The 15,312-nt window shown below is 43.8% G+C and overlaps 1 protein-coding gene across 1 annotated transcript; it reads left to right on the top strand.

Annotated features, from left to right (window-relative positions):
- Positions 1-492: 492 nt before the first annotated feature.
- Positions 493-13,870, top strand: LOC310841455 (epoxide hydrolase 1-like). The gene is made up of 9 exons (XM_083732570.1): positions 493-651; positions 5,545-5,755; positions 7,977-8,157; positions 8,301-8,531; positions 8,632-8,761; positions 10,629-10,834; positions 11,887-11,995; positions 12,240-12,365; positions 13,454-13,870. The coding sequence occupies exons 1-9, from the start codon at positions 623-625 to the stop codon at positions 13,653-13,655; spliced, it is 1,425 nt and encodes a 474-aa protein (XP_083588696.1). The 5' UTR covers positions 493-622; the 3' UTR covers positions 13,656-13,870.
- Positions 13,871-15,312: the final 1,442 nt, after the last annotated feature.

The following is a 15,312-nucleotide window of genomic DNA, read 5'->3' as shown; positions in this document are numbered from 1 at the left end:
GCCATTTTTATGCGTGGGGTTTACTGCAGTTGCTCTATATTGCAACAGATTGGCCAGATTTGTATTTCAAAAAATAAGGAACCTCAGAGAGATGTGGCTCCAAGTGGTAGTGGACATGTTGGTGCCAGAGAAGTGATCATGGTGTTAGTTAACTTTATTAGACCTTCTCCCATTTCTGTGTCTTACCAGGGTATTTCAGAAGCTCCAAGGTCAACAAAGCTTGCTGCCATTTGAGCATCCCTGACTTTCATATATAGCACAGGTTCTGTCACGTCAACTAAAACTAGGCAGTCTCACCCATGCATATAGTGTTAGCAGCACACTAGGGATTTGTGGTATAAGTACTGAAGACAGAGAGAAAGCCAGGGGGCGCCATTTGCTGCTCTGCCTCAAGGCAGCAACATGTCTTTGACCAGTCCTGCTAGCCATCATGGAAACATGCCTTTAGGCAGTAGATGGCAGTAGGAAACTATGTAATCTTTTTGTTTACTCAATGTTACTCAATGGAGCACTGGGAACAGGCAGTTGAAGGCGGAAGTACGGACCTAGGAAGGTTTTTCCAACGGCATTGTCCGTGGGTCAAAGCTGAACTCTTGTTAATTCATAGGCCCATCTTGCAGACATGTGGCAGCAGATCCTGCAGAATGTCAGGTGAGTGTAAAGGGGAGGCAGCAGGCGCTGCTCTTGGGGGAGCTTATGGGGTGGGATAAGCTGGACTTGGTATTTAGCTAGAAGCTATATGGCGAGGGACTGGTCTGAATGCTGGCTGCAGAGTCGTGAAGCCAGGGCAGCCAACCCAGTTCACTGTGCTCTGAAATTAAAAAGCGAAGGGCAGTTCAAACTCCTTATTTTTATTGTGGAGCAATGAAACTAGAATAGCTACCAGCCCAGGTAGGTAATCACAGTCATGTTTCAAGTAGATTGGAATACCTACTTCCTACATAAACATACATAGAAAAGAGGTCTGGACATGGGCGTAGCCAAGATTTATGTTAGGGGGCGGGCATGGCACCTACCTGTCATCATTCTCTGTCTAGCTCTGTCAAACAGATTCTGAATGAAATATCTCAGCAACAGTTGTTTTAAATTACTTTTTTTTTTCACCCCAAGTGCTCAGAAAAGTCTGTCAAAATCTTTCTACAGTTTCTACTTTTAGTTAAGTATTTTTATTTATTCGCTTGATGTCGGGGGGGGGGCAGTTGCCCCCCTGGCTACACCCATCAGTGGGAACACCCCCCCCCCAAATTAATTCTTTTTATCCACAAGCGGGTGTTCATCAGGTTGGTAAATACCATGTAGCTCTTAATTTCAATGCATAGTTAAGTAGAACGGCCACTTTGTTTTTAAAGCTCCCTTCAAATATGTACCAAAGGACAGACTGAAAGGAGCCTAGGACTGTTTGCTGAGGAAGTGCTGGAAAGATAGGCCCCTCCATAAAGCCATCAAGTTCTGATCCTGCTTGAGGCAGATTAGCACCACTAAAGCTGCTTGGTGCTGAATCAACGCCATATCTTACCAGGATAAGGCCTCTGAGTAGCTAAATCCTTGTGAGATTTAAATAAACAAGGATCTGACTACTCTGCTTCTAAGGAGCTCGGAAACTTGGAAGAGGGGGAAGCTCCTGATCTTCAGAAATGCGGGTGTCCCTTAGTAGCAAAATTGCTCACTATGTCATATGTACCCAAACTGGTGGTTTCATGGAAAGCTGCTTTCTCCTGCCACAAACTCACTAAGTGGCCTTAAATAAATCATTGCCTCTCAGTGGAAAACCTCAATTGCCAAATGAGGGTAATACAGGACGTAAGGATTGCAAGAAGATTGTGCAAATCATTTTGAATGTTCAGAAAAGCACTGCTTAACTGCTTCTCCTGGTTGCTCTATTGTGCTTGGACAGGAATTGAAATGCTTTGTGCATTAATAAGCTTGATTTTTGTTACTGCTGTGCTTGGGACAAAGGGCAGCCCTTCAGAAAGGCACTGGCAAAAGAGCCAAAGTGCAACCCACAATCACATGCCAGGCACACAGTTTACATAAGAGAATGGAACAAAGTTTAGAAATAAGGATGGGTTAGAAGGGGGTATTGGAGAAGGGCAACTAAAATGATCAATGTGAGCTACCTCCTCAATGAGGAAAGGTTGCAACATCTGGAGCTTTTAATTTGGAATAAATATGATTAAGGGTGGAGGGGAGGGCAGAGGCACATAAAACTCTGCCTGGTGTAGAGCAGGCACATCCAACAGGTAGATCATGAACTACTGGTAGATCACTGGACGTATGTGGTAGATCACTGGTAGATCACTGGCTCCCCCCCAAAGAAGCTCAACATTAGTGTCCTGAACCCCCCCAAAGGGGGTAGATCACTACCAGCTTTTAACTCTGAGAGTAGATCACAGTCTCTTGGGAGTTGGCCACCCCTGGTGTAGAGAAAGTAGATAGGGAGAAGTTTCTATCCTAATACTAAAATCCAAGGTTAACCAGTGAAGCTGAATACAGGAAGATTTGGCACAGGCAAAATGAAGTACCGTGTTTTTCGCTCTATAGGACACACTTTTTCCCCTCCAAAAATTAAGGGGAAATGTGTGTGTGTCCTATGGAGCGAATGCAGGCTCCTTGGCTTCAGCGATAGCAACGCGAAGCCTCCAAAGCGCAGAGGGAGCGCTCCCTCCGCGCTCCAGAGGCTTCGCGTTGCTTTCGCTGAAGCCTGGAGAGCGAGAGGGGTCAGTGCACACCGACCCCTCTTGCTCTCCAGGCTTCAGGGATAGCCGCCTGAAGCCTCCAGAGCGCAGCAGGAGCTCCTGCTGTGCTCCAGAGGCTTCGGGTTCCTTTTGCTGAAGCCAGGAGAGCAAGACTCTCCTGGCTTCAGCAGAGAGGCAGAGCTGTGCAGCGCCCCTTCAGCCAGGCAGGAGGAGAAATGGAAGGGGCTCCGTTTCTCCTGCTGCTTCGCTGAAGGGGTGCTGAGCAGAGAGGGGGAGAAATTTTTTTTCTTGTTCTTCCCCTCTAAAACAAGGTGCATCCTATGGTCAGGTGCATCCTATAGAGCGAAAAATACGGTACTTCTGCACTCAGTACATAGTTCAAAGTGCAAAATGTGCTGCTGCAGGATGTTGTGATGGCCACCAGTTTGGATGACTTTAAAAGAGGATTAGACAAGTTTGTGGAGGTAAGGCTATCAGTGGCTGCTAGCCAGGATGGTGGTGGACTGCCTCTCAATGCCAGCTGCTTGGGAACATAAGTGCAGAGAGCTGCTGTGCTCAAGTCCTGGCTATGGGCTTCGCTCAGAACAGAATGCTGGACCAGAGAGGTCTTTGACCTCCTCCATCAGGGTTTTCCTTGCATTATGGTGTATTTCTGGCCCCTGTAACCCAACTCAGTTTCTCAGTTAGGCTGCAATTTGATATTCACTTACCTGACACAGAGCCCCCTTGAAAATAATGAGTCGTGCATATAGGATTGGATTGTTGAGGTCCTTTCAGAGTTAACATTTCTTGCTTAATACATAAGCAGCTGTTACTCTGTTGAGAGCCAATGTGGTGTAGTGGTTAAGAGCGGTAGTCTCGTAATCTGGGGAACCGGGTTTGTGTCTCCGCTCCTCCACATGCAGCTGCTGGGTGACCTTGGGCCAGTCACACTTCTTTGAAGTCTCTCAGCCCCACTCACCTCACAGAGTGTTTGTTGTGGGGGAGGAAGGGAAAGGAGAATGTTAGCCGCTTTGAGACTCCTTAAAGGGAGTGAAAGGTGGGATATCAAATCCAAACTCTTCTTCTTCTACTACTACTCGTTTGTTGTGAAAGACCAAGACATTTTAAAGCAAGACAGTGTTTTGCTTGCCTGGGACATTGCATTTTTCCAATATTTTTGTCACTCGGAAATGATGTTCTTCCTTCAGCCAACTCACACAACTGTGAAATTCCATGGAGTCAGAGGTAGATAGGATAGTGCCTAGCAAGACATCACAAATGATGAACAAGACACTCCCCTACCATGTCATTTAAAGAGAATTCCTGCAGCAGTGCTCATTAGGACTATTTTCTCTTTAAAAGGTGGCTGTGTGTTCACCTTCTACAGCAGGCATAGGCAAACTTGGCCCTCCAGATGTTTTGGGACTACAAATCCCATCATCCCTGACCACTGGTCCTGTTAGCCAGGGATGATGGGAGTTGTAGTCCCAAAACATCTGACTTTGCCTATGCCTGTTCTACAGCACTTTCTGCCATTTTGTTTAAAACTAATAGTAGTGTATTTCCTCCTTAGACTTTACAGGAATGACAGGCTTTCATACCTCACTGCTTAAGCTAGCTGTATGAAGCAAAATGTTATGCTCAGGTATGCCTACATTTGCACATTCATAGCTGTATGCAAACAAAATGCACCCAACCTCATCCTCTATTATTCTCAAGGAATGAAATGTGGAAACTCACAGTTAAAAACCGGCCCAGATTGGCAGTTATGCCAAGCTAAAAAAATGGGGACTGAAACTGAGTTTTCTGCTTTGGAATATATTCCCAGAGTATGCCCATTCTGTTTACATGATTCGGCTCCTTTCACATAACCCAGTCTTAAACACAGTAGCTATTGGACAGGATGGCAGTAGTAATAGCTTCCAACTAGTTTAACTTTTAGAATACCAATAGTGCCTGGAAACTCTCAGTGCAAATTAATATTGTCTGTTTATCTAATCAAAATCACAAGTGGCATGGAGGGGGGGAGGCAAGTCATCTGAAACAAGTAATTCACCCACTCACCCTACTGCTGGGATTATTTGAATGAAATGCATATTCAGTTATAATCTGTAGCCTGAAAAGTACAGTTGATAACTGGAAATGATTAAAACAAGGCTGCCATCCTAATCATGTCTACTTGAAAGTTCATGCAATCAAAATCGATAGGGTTTACTTCTGAAATATGTTTGGGATTGGAGCGTTAATGTAAAATATACTATTATTTATTTTACAGAAACCTAACACATAGACCAAATCTTGCCCTATAATCCTCTTTGTGTCTCCATGCACCCCAATCTTTAATTCTTGGGCTACTGCTGAGCCCAACAAAGAATGAAATTTCAGTTTATTACCTCTTGCAAGCATAAAAAGTGATTAAAATGTTTAAAGAACACTTGCATATACAACCTTTGATTATATGCTTTTTCAGAACTACTTTTTTTGTCCTATTAATTTCTACTAAGCTACGATTTTAAATACAGTGGTACCTCAGGTTACATACGCTTCAGGTTACAGACTCCACTAACCCAGGAATAGTACCTCGGCTTAAGAACTTTGCTTCAGGATGAGAACAGAAATCGCGCGGCGGCAGTGCAGAAGCAGGAGGCCCCATTAGCTAAAGTGGTGCTTCAGGTTAAGAACAGTTTCAAGGTAAGAACGGACCTCTGGAATGAATTAAGTACTTAACCTGAGGTACCACTGTACCAAGAAGCATTTCAGTGAAAACCCACCATTTGCTTCTAAGGAGACTTGCAAGTACTCCTTCTTTTGCACACATAGATTGCTTATCAGCCTTTGCCTCACAAAATGTTGGGTGCCTTTCTAGGTCTTATGACACACCCCAGAAAAACATGATTGCAGCTTCTTGTGCGCTCGGAGGTGGAGGCCTCCTAGTATATTGGCTTCTGTCTAGGCAGAGGACGAAGACCCTAGAAATGGGAGATGGATGGTGGGGCTCTGGAGAGAGACCACATACTGATGAAGAAGATAAAGGAATTAGAACCTTCAAAGTAACGACATCAGAGGAGGAAATCCAGGTACAAATGAGAAGAGGGAAATGGGGGGGGGTGTTATGTGTAAAATTTATGGTACAAACGCGTTTACCATGGCTTTTGACACTTGAGATGTATATTTTTAGGACCCAGCTTATTTTTGTGATTGTTTTAAACTGCTTTTAATATTGTGTTTTGAATTTCTAACTGCCCTGTGTGAGCTTGAGAGTGTGTAAATCTGCCTGAGTAGGATTACACTAAGGATTGATCACATTCCGGTTCTGTAGCTGCCTACCTTCTTTTCAGCCAATCATGTTCCTCTTTTTTTTTAGGTCAGATGAGAATGCTGGTAAAGCCCAAACTGGCCAGGCCAGTTTTCCTGTGTCATTGGGATACTATGCTAGCAAACAAGCTTTGTGTCACTGTGACTCTCCAGCTACTAATTACTTGAACTACAGGTGATCCTGAGGTGGCCATGCCATGTTATCTGATTTTAGAAGGCTGCAGAGGATTGTGGTTTAGCTGAAACAGGGGGAGGGTGTCAGGTTTCATCACCCTAGCAATTCAAGCATTACTGTGTTGGAGGAGGGCTGAGAAGACCTCTATACATTGCCCTACACATTGTTGAACTGCCCATTCAGGTAGAAATCATATATCGAATAGATGGAAAGCTCTTTTGACTTGAGTAGGCTGAAAGCAAAGAGTAAGGTTACCATAACTTCCATCATAGAGCTTCAGTATGCTGATGACAACGTAGTATGTGCACACTCAGAGGATGACCTCCACTTTTCCTACCTAGGCAGTTCTCTTTCCACAAGGGCAGCTTTCTCCCGATTGAAGCGCAGAGTGTCTGAGGACCGGGACATTCGCAGGGAAACCAAAATGCTTGTTTACAAAGCTATTGTACTACCAACCTTACTGTATGCTTGTGAAACATGGACCACTTATAAACGCCATCTCCAACTCTTCGAAAAATTCCATCTACGGTGCCTCTGAAAATTTTTGCATATCACTTGGGAAGACAGGTAAACTAATGCCAGTGTACTGGAAGAAGCAAAGATCACTAGTGTTGAAGCAATGATTCTTCAACATCAACTTCATTGGAGTGGTAATAATAATAATAATAATAATAATAATTTATTTGTACCCTGCCCATCTGGCTGGGTTTCCCCAGCCACTCTGGGCAGCTTCCAAAAAAGATTAAAAATACATTAAAATGTTGTTCGGATGCCTGAGTATTGTCTTCCAAAGCAACTACTCTATTTCAAACTTAAAAATGGAAAGCATAATGCTGGTGGTCAACAAAAGAGGTTTAAAGACTATCTCAAGACAAATCTAAAAATCTAAAAAAAATGTAGTATAAACGCTGACAACTGGGAAACACTGGCCTGCGAGCGCTCCAGTTGGAGAACAGGCTTTACCAAAGGTGTCATGGACTTTGAAGATTCTCAAACTAAGGATGAAAGGGAGAAATGTGCTAAGAGGAAGGCATGCTTGGCAAACCCTCACCGTGATCAGCTCCTGCCTGGAATCCCATGCCCCCACTGTGGAAGGACGTGTGGATCCAGATTTGGCCTCCACAGTCACCTATGGACACACTGTTAAGACCATGTTCATGGAAGACAATATTACTCTGTTATGAGTAATCGCCAAAGAGGAGAAGAAGAGAGGGAAGACCTCTACTAATAAATTGTCACCTGGTAGCTTATATTGGCAATATGCTATCATTGACGTGTTCAAAGCAGCTTCAAAAATTGCAACAGCCCCTTTTCTGTAAGGGACTTAAAAATATTTCAAGAAGTTAAGATATGTTTCGAGGGTCACATTTTCTAAATTGCATCCTTGGGAACAAAATTAATTATGCTGTCTAGCAACGGGAAAGCTCTCCTGAGTTTTGACTGTTTCAGAATCTTTTACCTAGTTTTGGCAGGCATTTTAGGACATGGAACACTCTCTATACGTCCCATTCCTTAATCGTACAAAAGAAATAATTCTTCCTAAATGAAATGAAAGCCTCTCTCATCTGTGTTTAATAAAAACTATTTTAGTTTGAGGCCTTCAGTCAAAGTCTTTATCCAGCCAGAAACCCATATGAACAACACTGTTTTGCGCAATATTCCTTAGGGCCGTATAGAAAGCGCAATCTTTGTGCACCCCTAATATATAGTGGAAAGTCTTTGATCCTCTAAGAACTATTCATAGAGGTTAGGATGCCTCACTTTTGAAAGTATTCCTTATGGGGACTCTCTCTCTCTCTTCTCTGTAGGATTTGTACCAGCGTCTCGATCAGACCCGCTACACAAAACCACTGGAAGGGGCTGCCTTCAACTACGGTTTCAACTCCAACTATCTGCAGAGAGTGGTCTCCTACTGGAGAACCCAGTTTGACTGGCAAAAACAAGTTAAAATCCTCAACCAGTACCCACATTATAAGACAACCATTGAAGGTGAATTATTTCCCCATTGAACTACACATAAATATATCCTGTAATGGGATTAATCCTTTCAGACCAACCCCAACCCCATTTTCCACAGTGAGCTTTCTCTGCTGCAGCTAGCACTTAAAACTTGTCTGTTGGATTTCTGGCAGGAATTGAAGTTCATTTCATCCATGTGAAACCATCTCACACCCCGAAAGGTCAGAGTGCCAGGCCATTGCTGATGGTGCATGGTTGGCCTGGCTCCTTCTATGAATTCTATAAGATCATCCCACTGCTTACGGACCCTGCTGGTCATGGACTGAGTGGCGAAAATGTGGTGTTTGAGATCATCTGTCCATCCATCCCAGGTTATGGTTTTTCAGAGGCCCCTCACAAACAGGGTAAGTGGCAGATAAACCAAGGAGGGACTTCCAGGGCACTGCTTTTAATTAAAAGCTGTGGTAGATGTCTTTTAATGATGCTTTCTCTTCCCACTGATAGGCTTTGATTCATTGGCTGCTGCTCGAATCTTTCACAAGCTAATGCAGAGACTCGGCTTCCAGGAATATTACCTGCAGGGTGGAGACTGGGGTTCCAAGATCACCACAAACATAGCCCAGATGGTGCCACAGTAAGTGGTGGAGGTCCTTCTCTCTATTGCATATCCCTCATCATTCAACATAAATTAGTAGCTGTGCATATCTATGCGTTATAAAGGTAAAGGTAAAGTGGGTGGTGCTGTAGTATAAACCACTGAGCCCCTTTGCCTTGCCGGTTGGAAGGTGGTTCGAATCCATGCGACAGGATGAGCTCCTGTTGCTCTGTCCCAGCTCCTGCCAACCTAGCAGTTCAAAAGCATGCCAATGCAAGTAGATAAATAGGTACTGCTGTGGCAGGAAGGTAAACTGCATTTCCCTGTGCCCTGGTTTCCGTCCCGTTGCACCAGAAGTGATTACCGTATTTTTTGCACCATAACACTCACTTTTTTCCTCCTAGAAAGTAAGGGGAAATGTCTGTGCGTGTTATGGAGCGAATGCCTACGGATGGCGGGGGGGATCTGCTGCAGTCGTGAGCAGAGGATCCATGGTTCCTCTTCCCTCCTCTGTGGCTCGCTTTGAAACAGCAAAGCGGGAGAAGAGCCGCTGAGTGGGGAGGAGAGAGGGACAGGGAGCCTGCTTGCTTTAAAGGAGCAAAGCGGGAGAGGAGAGGAGCCTTCTCCTCTTATACCCCTCTTCTGCATTATTAGCAGCATCCTTCTCCACACACCCCACACGTGCTCCTTGTCCCTTGAGCGCTTTTCCTTCCCTCCCCACCTAAAACGTGGTTACAAAGCACAGATCCACATGGATCCTCAGGATTTTTGCATTGGGCTACCCCAAACTCACCGTCAGATCACATGTCTGTGGCCACAGCATGAACCACCAAAATCATACATCCACTGTTTCGTTATAATATTTTTTTTCTTGTTTTCCTCCTCTAAAAACTATGTGTGTTTTATGGTCGGGTGCGTGTTATAGAGCGAAAAATACGGTAATTCATGCTGGCCACATGACCCAGAAAGCTGTCTGTGGACAAACGCCAGCTCCCTCGGCCTGAAAGCAAGATGAGCACTGCAACCCTATAGTCACCTTTGACTGTATTTAACCGTCCAGGGGCCCTTTACTTTTACCTTAAAGGTAAAGGTAAAGGGACCCCTGACCATTAGGTCCAGTTGTGACTGACTCTGGGGTTGCGGCGCTCGTCTCGCTTTATTGGCCTAGGGAACAGCTTCCGGGTCATGTGGCCAGCATGACTAAGCCACTTATGGCGAACCAGAGCAGCACACTGAAACGCTGTTTACCTTTCCACCAGAGCGGTACCTATTTATCTACTTGCACTTTGACGTGCTTTCAAACTGCTAGGTTGGCAGAAGCAGGGACCGAGCAATGGGAGCTCACCCCGTCGCGGGGATTCAAACCACCGGCCTTCTGAATGGCAAGTCCTAGGCTCTGTGGTTTAACCCACAGCGCCACCCACATCCCTTATTTTACCTTACATTTACGTTATAAAGCAGGGGGTTATCTAGGCATAATCTTTCTTCATGTAACTTGGTTGCAGGGGTTGTTGTTTGCAAGGAAGGATGTCGGAGAATATAATGAGCATTTTTGTCAAAGCAGGACTCATGGAAGTAATTGAGAACAGAAACATAGGTTTTGGATTACATCTGCATGAGGAATCAATTTCTGCCCTGAAGAAAATCCAGATTTTGCTCCTAATTGAATTTATGGCAAGCAACTGAGAAATGCCAGCTTGCACAAGAACCACTATTAAAAGCAGTATTAAATAACAGCAATATATCCCTGCCTGTGTATACAAGGGATGATTATGTCTCTTCCCTGGATGTCACTTCTCCCAAGTATTTTCTCATTGTTCTTCCATATTTGCTGGTTCTGACTCTAATGCTAGCCAAAGCACATTTACTAGAAAGTTCAGGAACACTCTCCATGCCTTCTTTTCAGATCTGTAAAAGGGCTTCATCTGAACATGGTTTTCACCAGTAACATTAGCTTGGTTGGTTTACTACTGGGAGCCTACGTACCATGGCTGGTGGGCCTCACCAGGGAAGACGCACGTCGTTTATTCCCATACTTTGAGAAGCACGTTTATGAAATTTTGCGAGAATCTGGTTACTTACACATCCAGGCCACCAAGCCTGACACAGCAGGTTTGTTGATCATCCTGTGTTTTGAGAAGCCCCCCACTGAAAAAGCGGCATTTTAGTCTCCCCCATACAGAATGAAATTATACTAGCTAAGGCACATAGGAATAACTGCAATAAATTGTATAGATTTGGATTAATCAGGCTTCATTAATTATAACTTTCTATTGCAAAAGAGGAGTATATGGGATGTAGCACTGATGGGGGACATGTCATGCTCCTTCTGGAGTAGCTTGTCCACCTTTGGTCTTCACTCTGCACTCAGCTCTCACCTGTGGCTCCTAAAAACCTTCATCCCCAGAGGTGGGCTCCAGTGTCTTGAGACTGAAGGATGCCAACAATTGCAGAAGCAAATGAGTAAGGGCAAAGTAATACAGTAGGATTACAACTTATGTGCATTTAACCTGCATGATCACAGATGTACGTGCTTGGTAGCCGGCCAGCTGATATTGCACAAATTAAACATACACAAGGCAGAGAGCTCAAAAGCTCTTTCCATGCCAGGTTTTCCCAGCACAAAAATAGCTTTTAAGCTCTCTATACTGCTTACTGGGCTCTGGGAAGGTCTCACACTTGCTCTGGCAGGTAAAATTCCAAGGTGTTGTTTCGGCTATATGTGATTTCATATTTATGCCCCTCCCCGGAATGTAACACCTACACGAGACTACTGTACACACACACAGATCTCTGCCCCCCACTTTTACTCTGCAAGTAAACAAGATTCACACAATAAGCTCCCCTGGTAATGGGCTTACATGGAGGAGGGGGAGAGCAAACTGCCAAGGTACCATAGATGAAAGTCAGCAGCAACCCCTGTGCTCCCAGTGGCCAGTTTTCTAGCCAAATGCTTTTTTTCTCCAGCCAGGTTAAATAGATAGTTGGAAGAACCAGGCCCTTGTAGTTAAGACATCCAGAATGATGTGGCATTAAGTTGGTTGCAATCCAAAGCCCTAGTTCTCACTTTGATCTCTGAGCAAGTCCCATGCAGGGCCCAGTTCCTAGCCAGAGGTGGAGCAAGTGTCTGATGTAAACAGTAATATGCTGTTTCCCTGATCTAGGCTGCGGATTGAATGATTCTCCTGTGGGACTCGCTGCATACATCCTGGAGAAATTCTCCACCTGGACAGACAAATCATTCCGGAACATGGACAATGGAGGTCTGGAAAGGTCTGTACCACAAGTGTAATGGTGTGAGGATCCTCTTTAGAAAGGGGGAGGGGAGTTCTCATATCAAACAGCCAATAAAATTGGCGTTGTTTTTTTAACATACACTGCTTTTCTCAGTATAACACACCCCAAAAGTAGTATGTTATTAGCTCACTTTCTATTCTGCATTAGTAGACCAAATTGCAGTCAAGTACCAAAGGTATGATGGTAAAACTATGATAATGCTTTAAACTCCTCTGTTTAGGAAATACTCTCTTGACGACCTTTTGACCAATATCATGATTTACTGGGTCACTTCCTCCATTGTACCATCAATGCGCTTTTACAAGGAGAATCTTTCCCAGAATCCCCAGAATGCTCCTGACAGCAGGTAAGGAAGAGGTACCAGAAGCTGTTTTAAGAGAAGTCATTGCACTGCAAAGATGCTGTGCTTTCTGTCTTAAGGCATTTTTGTAGCTGTTATGGTGGTAGTAGCAATAGCTGGTTACATAATAGAAGCACAATATTCCTGTTTCGCCACATCCAGAAGTATTTCCTCCAAAACAACAAATTTGCTTTTGAAAGCAAGTTTTGAAATCTTACATGCTTTGATTCAAAGGAAATAAACAAAGCCCCAACTAGCATTGTGGAATTCTTTGGCCATGCCTAAAGATCAGGTAATTGTTCTCCAAGTTTTAAGTTGTCTAAATGATTCACTAAGAGAACAAAGTCCATGATGGCTTCTTTCCCCAATTACCAAAACTATCACAGGGTCCACTGTTGCTATAAAGCCGGAGTAAAAGCTTCAAACCCAACTCTCTTGGAACCCATCTGCAAGAAGAGAACCATTTAGCCCTCATGGTTGCCAATATATTATTAGTATTCACTAGTAAAGTTATATTATTTCTCCTATAGGAGCTCAGGGGAGCTTACAATTAAAATATTTGAGTGCATCTCTAGATACAACTCACGTAATGCAGCAGACAAGACACTATTGGAATCCAGTTCACATTTATGCCCCCAAAGTCTGAGCCTTCAGTGCACTCCTGAAAATTATCCACTTAGGTGACTGACATTCTGAAATGGGGTACCACCAAGGAGAAGGCGCCATCTCTTATCATTACACAGCAAAGGGACCTTGAGCATGGCCTCCCTCAAAGATCTCATAGCAGGATTCAACAGGTACTTAAACCCCATACCATATGCTTCCACATCCAGTTATGTGGTTATTAGAACAAGAGTTACAAAGGCAAGTTGTCCCAGTCCAGGAACAGCTATAACTAGTGAACCAGCCATAGTTTAGTTTGCATGCGTGGTAAAAAATTGGAGAAGACAAACAATGCAATATGTATTAATGGGTGGGCTATGGAAGAGCATGTTCTCTTAACTTGCCGCAGTGAGGCTTACTAAGAAAAAGTGTTTTGCAGTTCCTATGTTATCTAGTAAGCTCTTGAGAAGTTATGGTATCTTCTGCTACAGGGTTGAAGTCTATGTTCCTACTGGTATTGCTGCCTTCCCTGGTGAACTTACTCATATCCCACGTTCCTGGGCAAAGAAGTTGTTTAAGAACATTGTCACCTATTCCTACATGCCACGGGGCGGACATTTTGCTGCCTTCGAGGAACCGGCACTTTTAGCTCAAGACTTCAGGCAGTTTGTGAAGAAGGCGGAACACCTGTAAGTTAATATTAAATGGCACAAGCATTGCAGAGAGCTCTATGAACAAAAAGTTGGAAGCTTTCCAACAACTAAACAATACTTAAAGCATGTATTTACTCCTTAAGTTTTGGGTAGGCAAGTACTTTTCTACGAGGCTAGCTGTGGAAGCCATACAAAGTAGTGTGAAAAAAGGGAAAAGACACTGTTTACATTAAAGCAACTTCTTTTTAAAGCCAAGGTAGTAGAGTTCTTGTCTTATTATGATTTTACAAGATTTGTTACAAGACAGATTCCTTTTACATTTCATTTCACCTTCACAAAAATCAAACAGAAACATTTCCCAGGGGTGAGGAACCTCCCCATCTGGCAATCAGCCTCTCCTCTTTCAGTCCTGCCTCACCCAGGATTATGCTTTGTGCAAGTATGCTTTAGAAAATAGGCTTTAGCTGCTTCACTGGAAGCAAACTGCCATGCAAGGATGACAATTTTTGGTAGAAAGTTACAGCTGGGAAGGAGCTCCCCCCCTTGTGAAAAACAGCTTGCACTGGTGCCAGTATAAGCCTAACTGCTGTGCAGGGGAAAAGGTGGCGTGAGAGAGAGAGAGGCGAATGGAATGAGGGTGTGTATTAGTGGCTATGAACCTCACCCACTACTGCCTTGTAGTCCCCCAACAGATTTTCCTCAAGGAAATATGGCAAGTGGGAAGAAACAGTTCCTCAACCTTTTTAACACAGTGTTCTGCATTGTAAGATTATAGTAGGTTACCACTGGGTTTGTACGTACGCAGGGGCTGTAAAGTTAGGATTAGGAACACTGCCAAGGGCTGGGCTCCACTATATAGGCAGCCTTCTAGAAGGCAAGTCAACTTTCCTCATAATCCATGCTATTTTCTCTGAAAAAAGTGTTGTTTTAAAAAAATACATTCAGTAGCTATAATATTTTGTTCTGCAGTAACTGATGCAGCTTCTTTTGTGCTTCTGTTAGCTTTCAACAGGCATTTTAAAAAGCAGGATGTTTGTTTAGCCTCTCCCAGAACAATTAGAACACAATACAAAAATGTCCCAAAGGTCAGAAAATCCATAATGCTGGAGACTAGAGAAACTCTCCCTTAAAGTTTGCAACTTTTCTGACCCAGAACAGACAAGCAGCTTTGTAAATAATAGTTTAAATGGAGCTCAAATGCCTTTGGCCCAAGAAGTAACATATGTTCTTAGATCTCCCATAGGTCTCAACTTTAACCTGAAAATTTCCAAGCAGAACAAAATCCAACTTGCAGTTCCTTATTACTCCTGCTTCCCATCCCAAAAAATCTTTCCTTAGGGAACTGAGGAAAACCTATTACATCCGATTATCCTTACATCTGTCATGAGCTTCTTTTGATAAATGTTACTCCCACCTAAACACATAGGGATCTATCCTCAGGAAAGCCACACTTCTCCAACTAACTAACCTCTTCCCTCACTTCAGTGTAAAGCACTCAGACCCTTCATAGTGGGTATGTTCACATTAAGTAAAATGCTGCCCATTGTTTGGGAACAAGATGCTAGTTCCTTTAATGCTTGCCCAACAGTGGTTGTCCCAACCCCCCAGCCCTACCCTGCAGTTTACCTTCATTGATGAAGAACATCAGTGCCATCTTCAGTGTATCTGAAGAAGTGTGCATGCACACACGAAAGCTC

The sequence above is a fragment of the Podarcis gaigeae genome, assembly GCF_964106915.1.
Source record: "Podarcis gaigeae genome assembly, chromosome: 3".
Classification (NCBI taxonomy): Eukaryota; Metazoa; Chordata; class Lepidosauria; order Squamata; family Lacertidae; genus Podarcis; species Podarcis gaigeae.
This window is presented reverse-complemented; position numbering and strand designations above follow the sequence as displayed.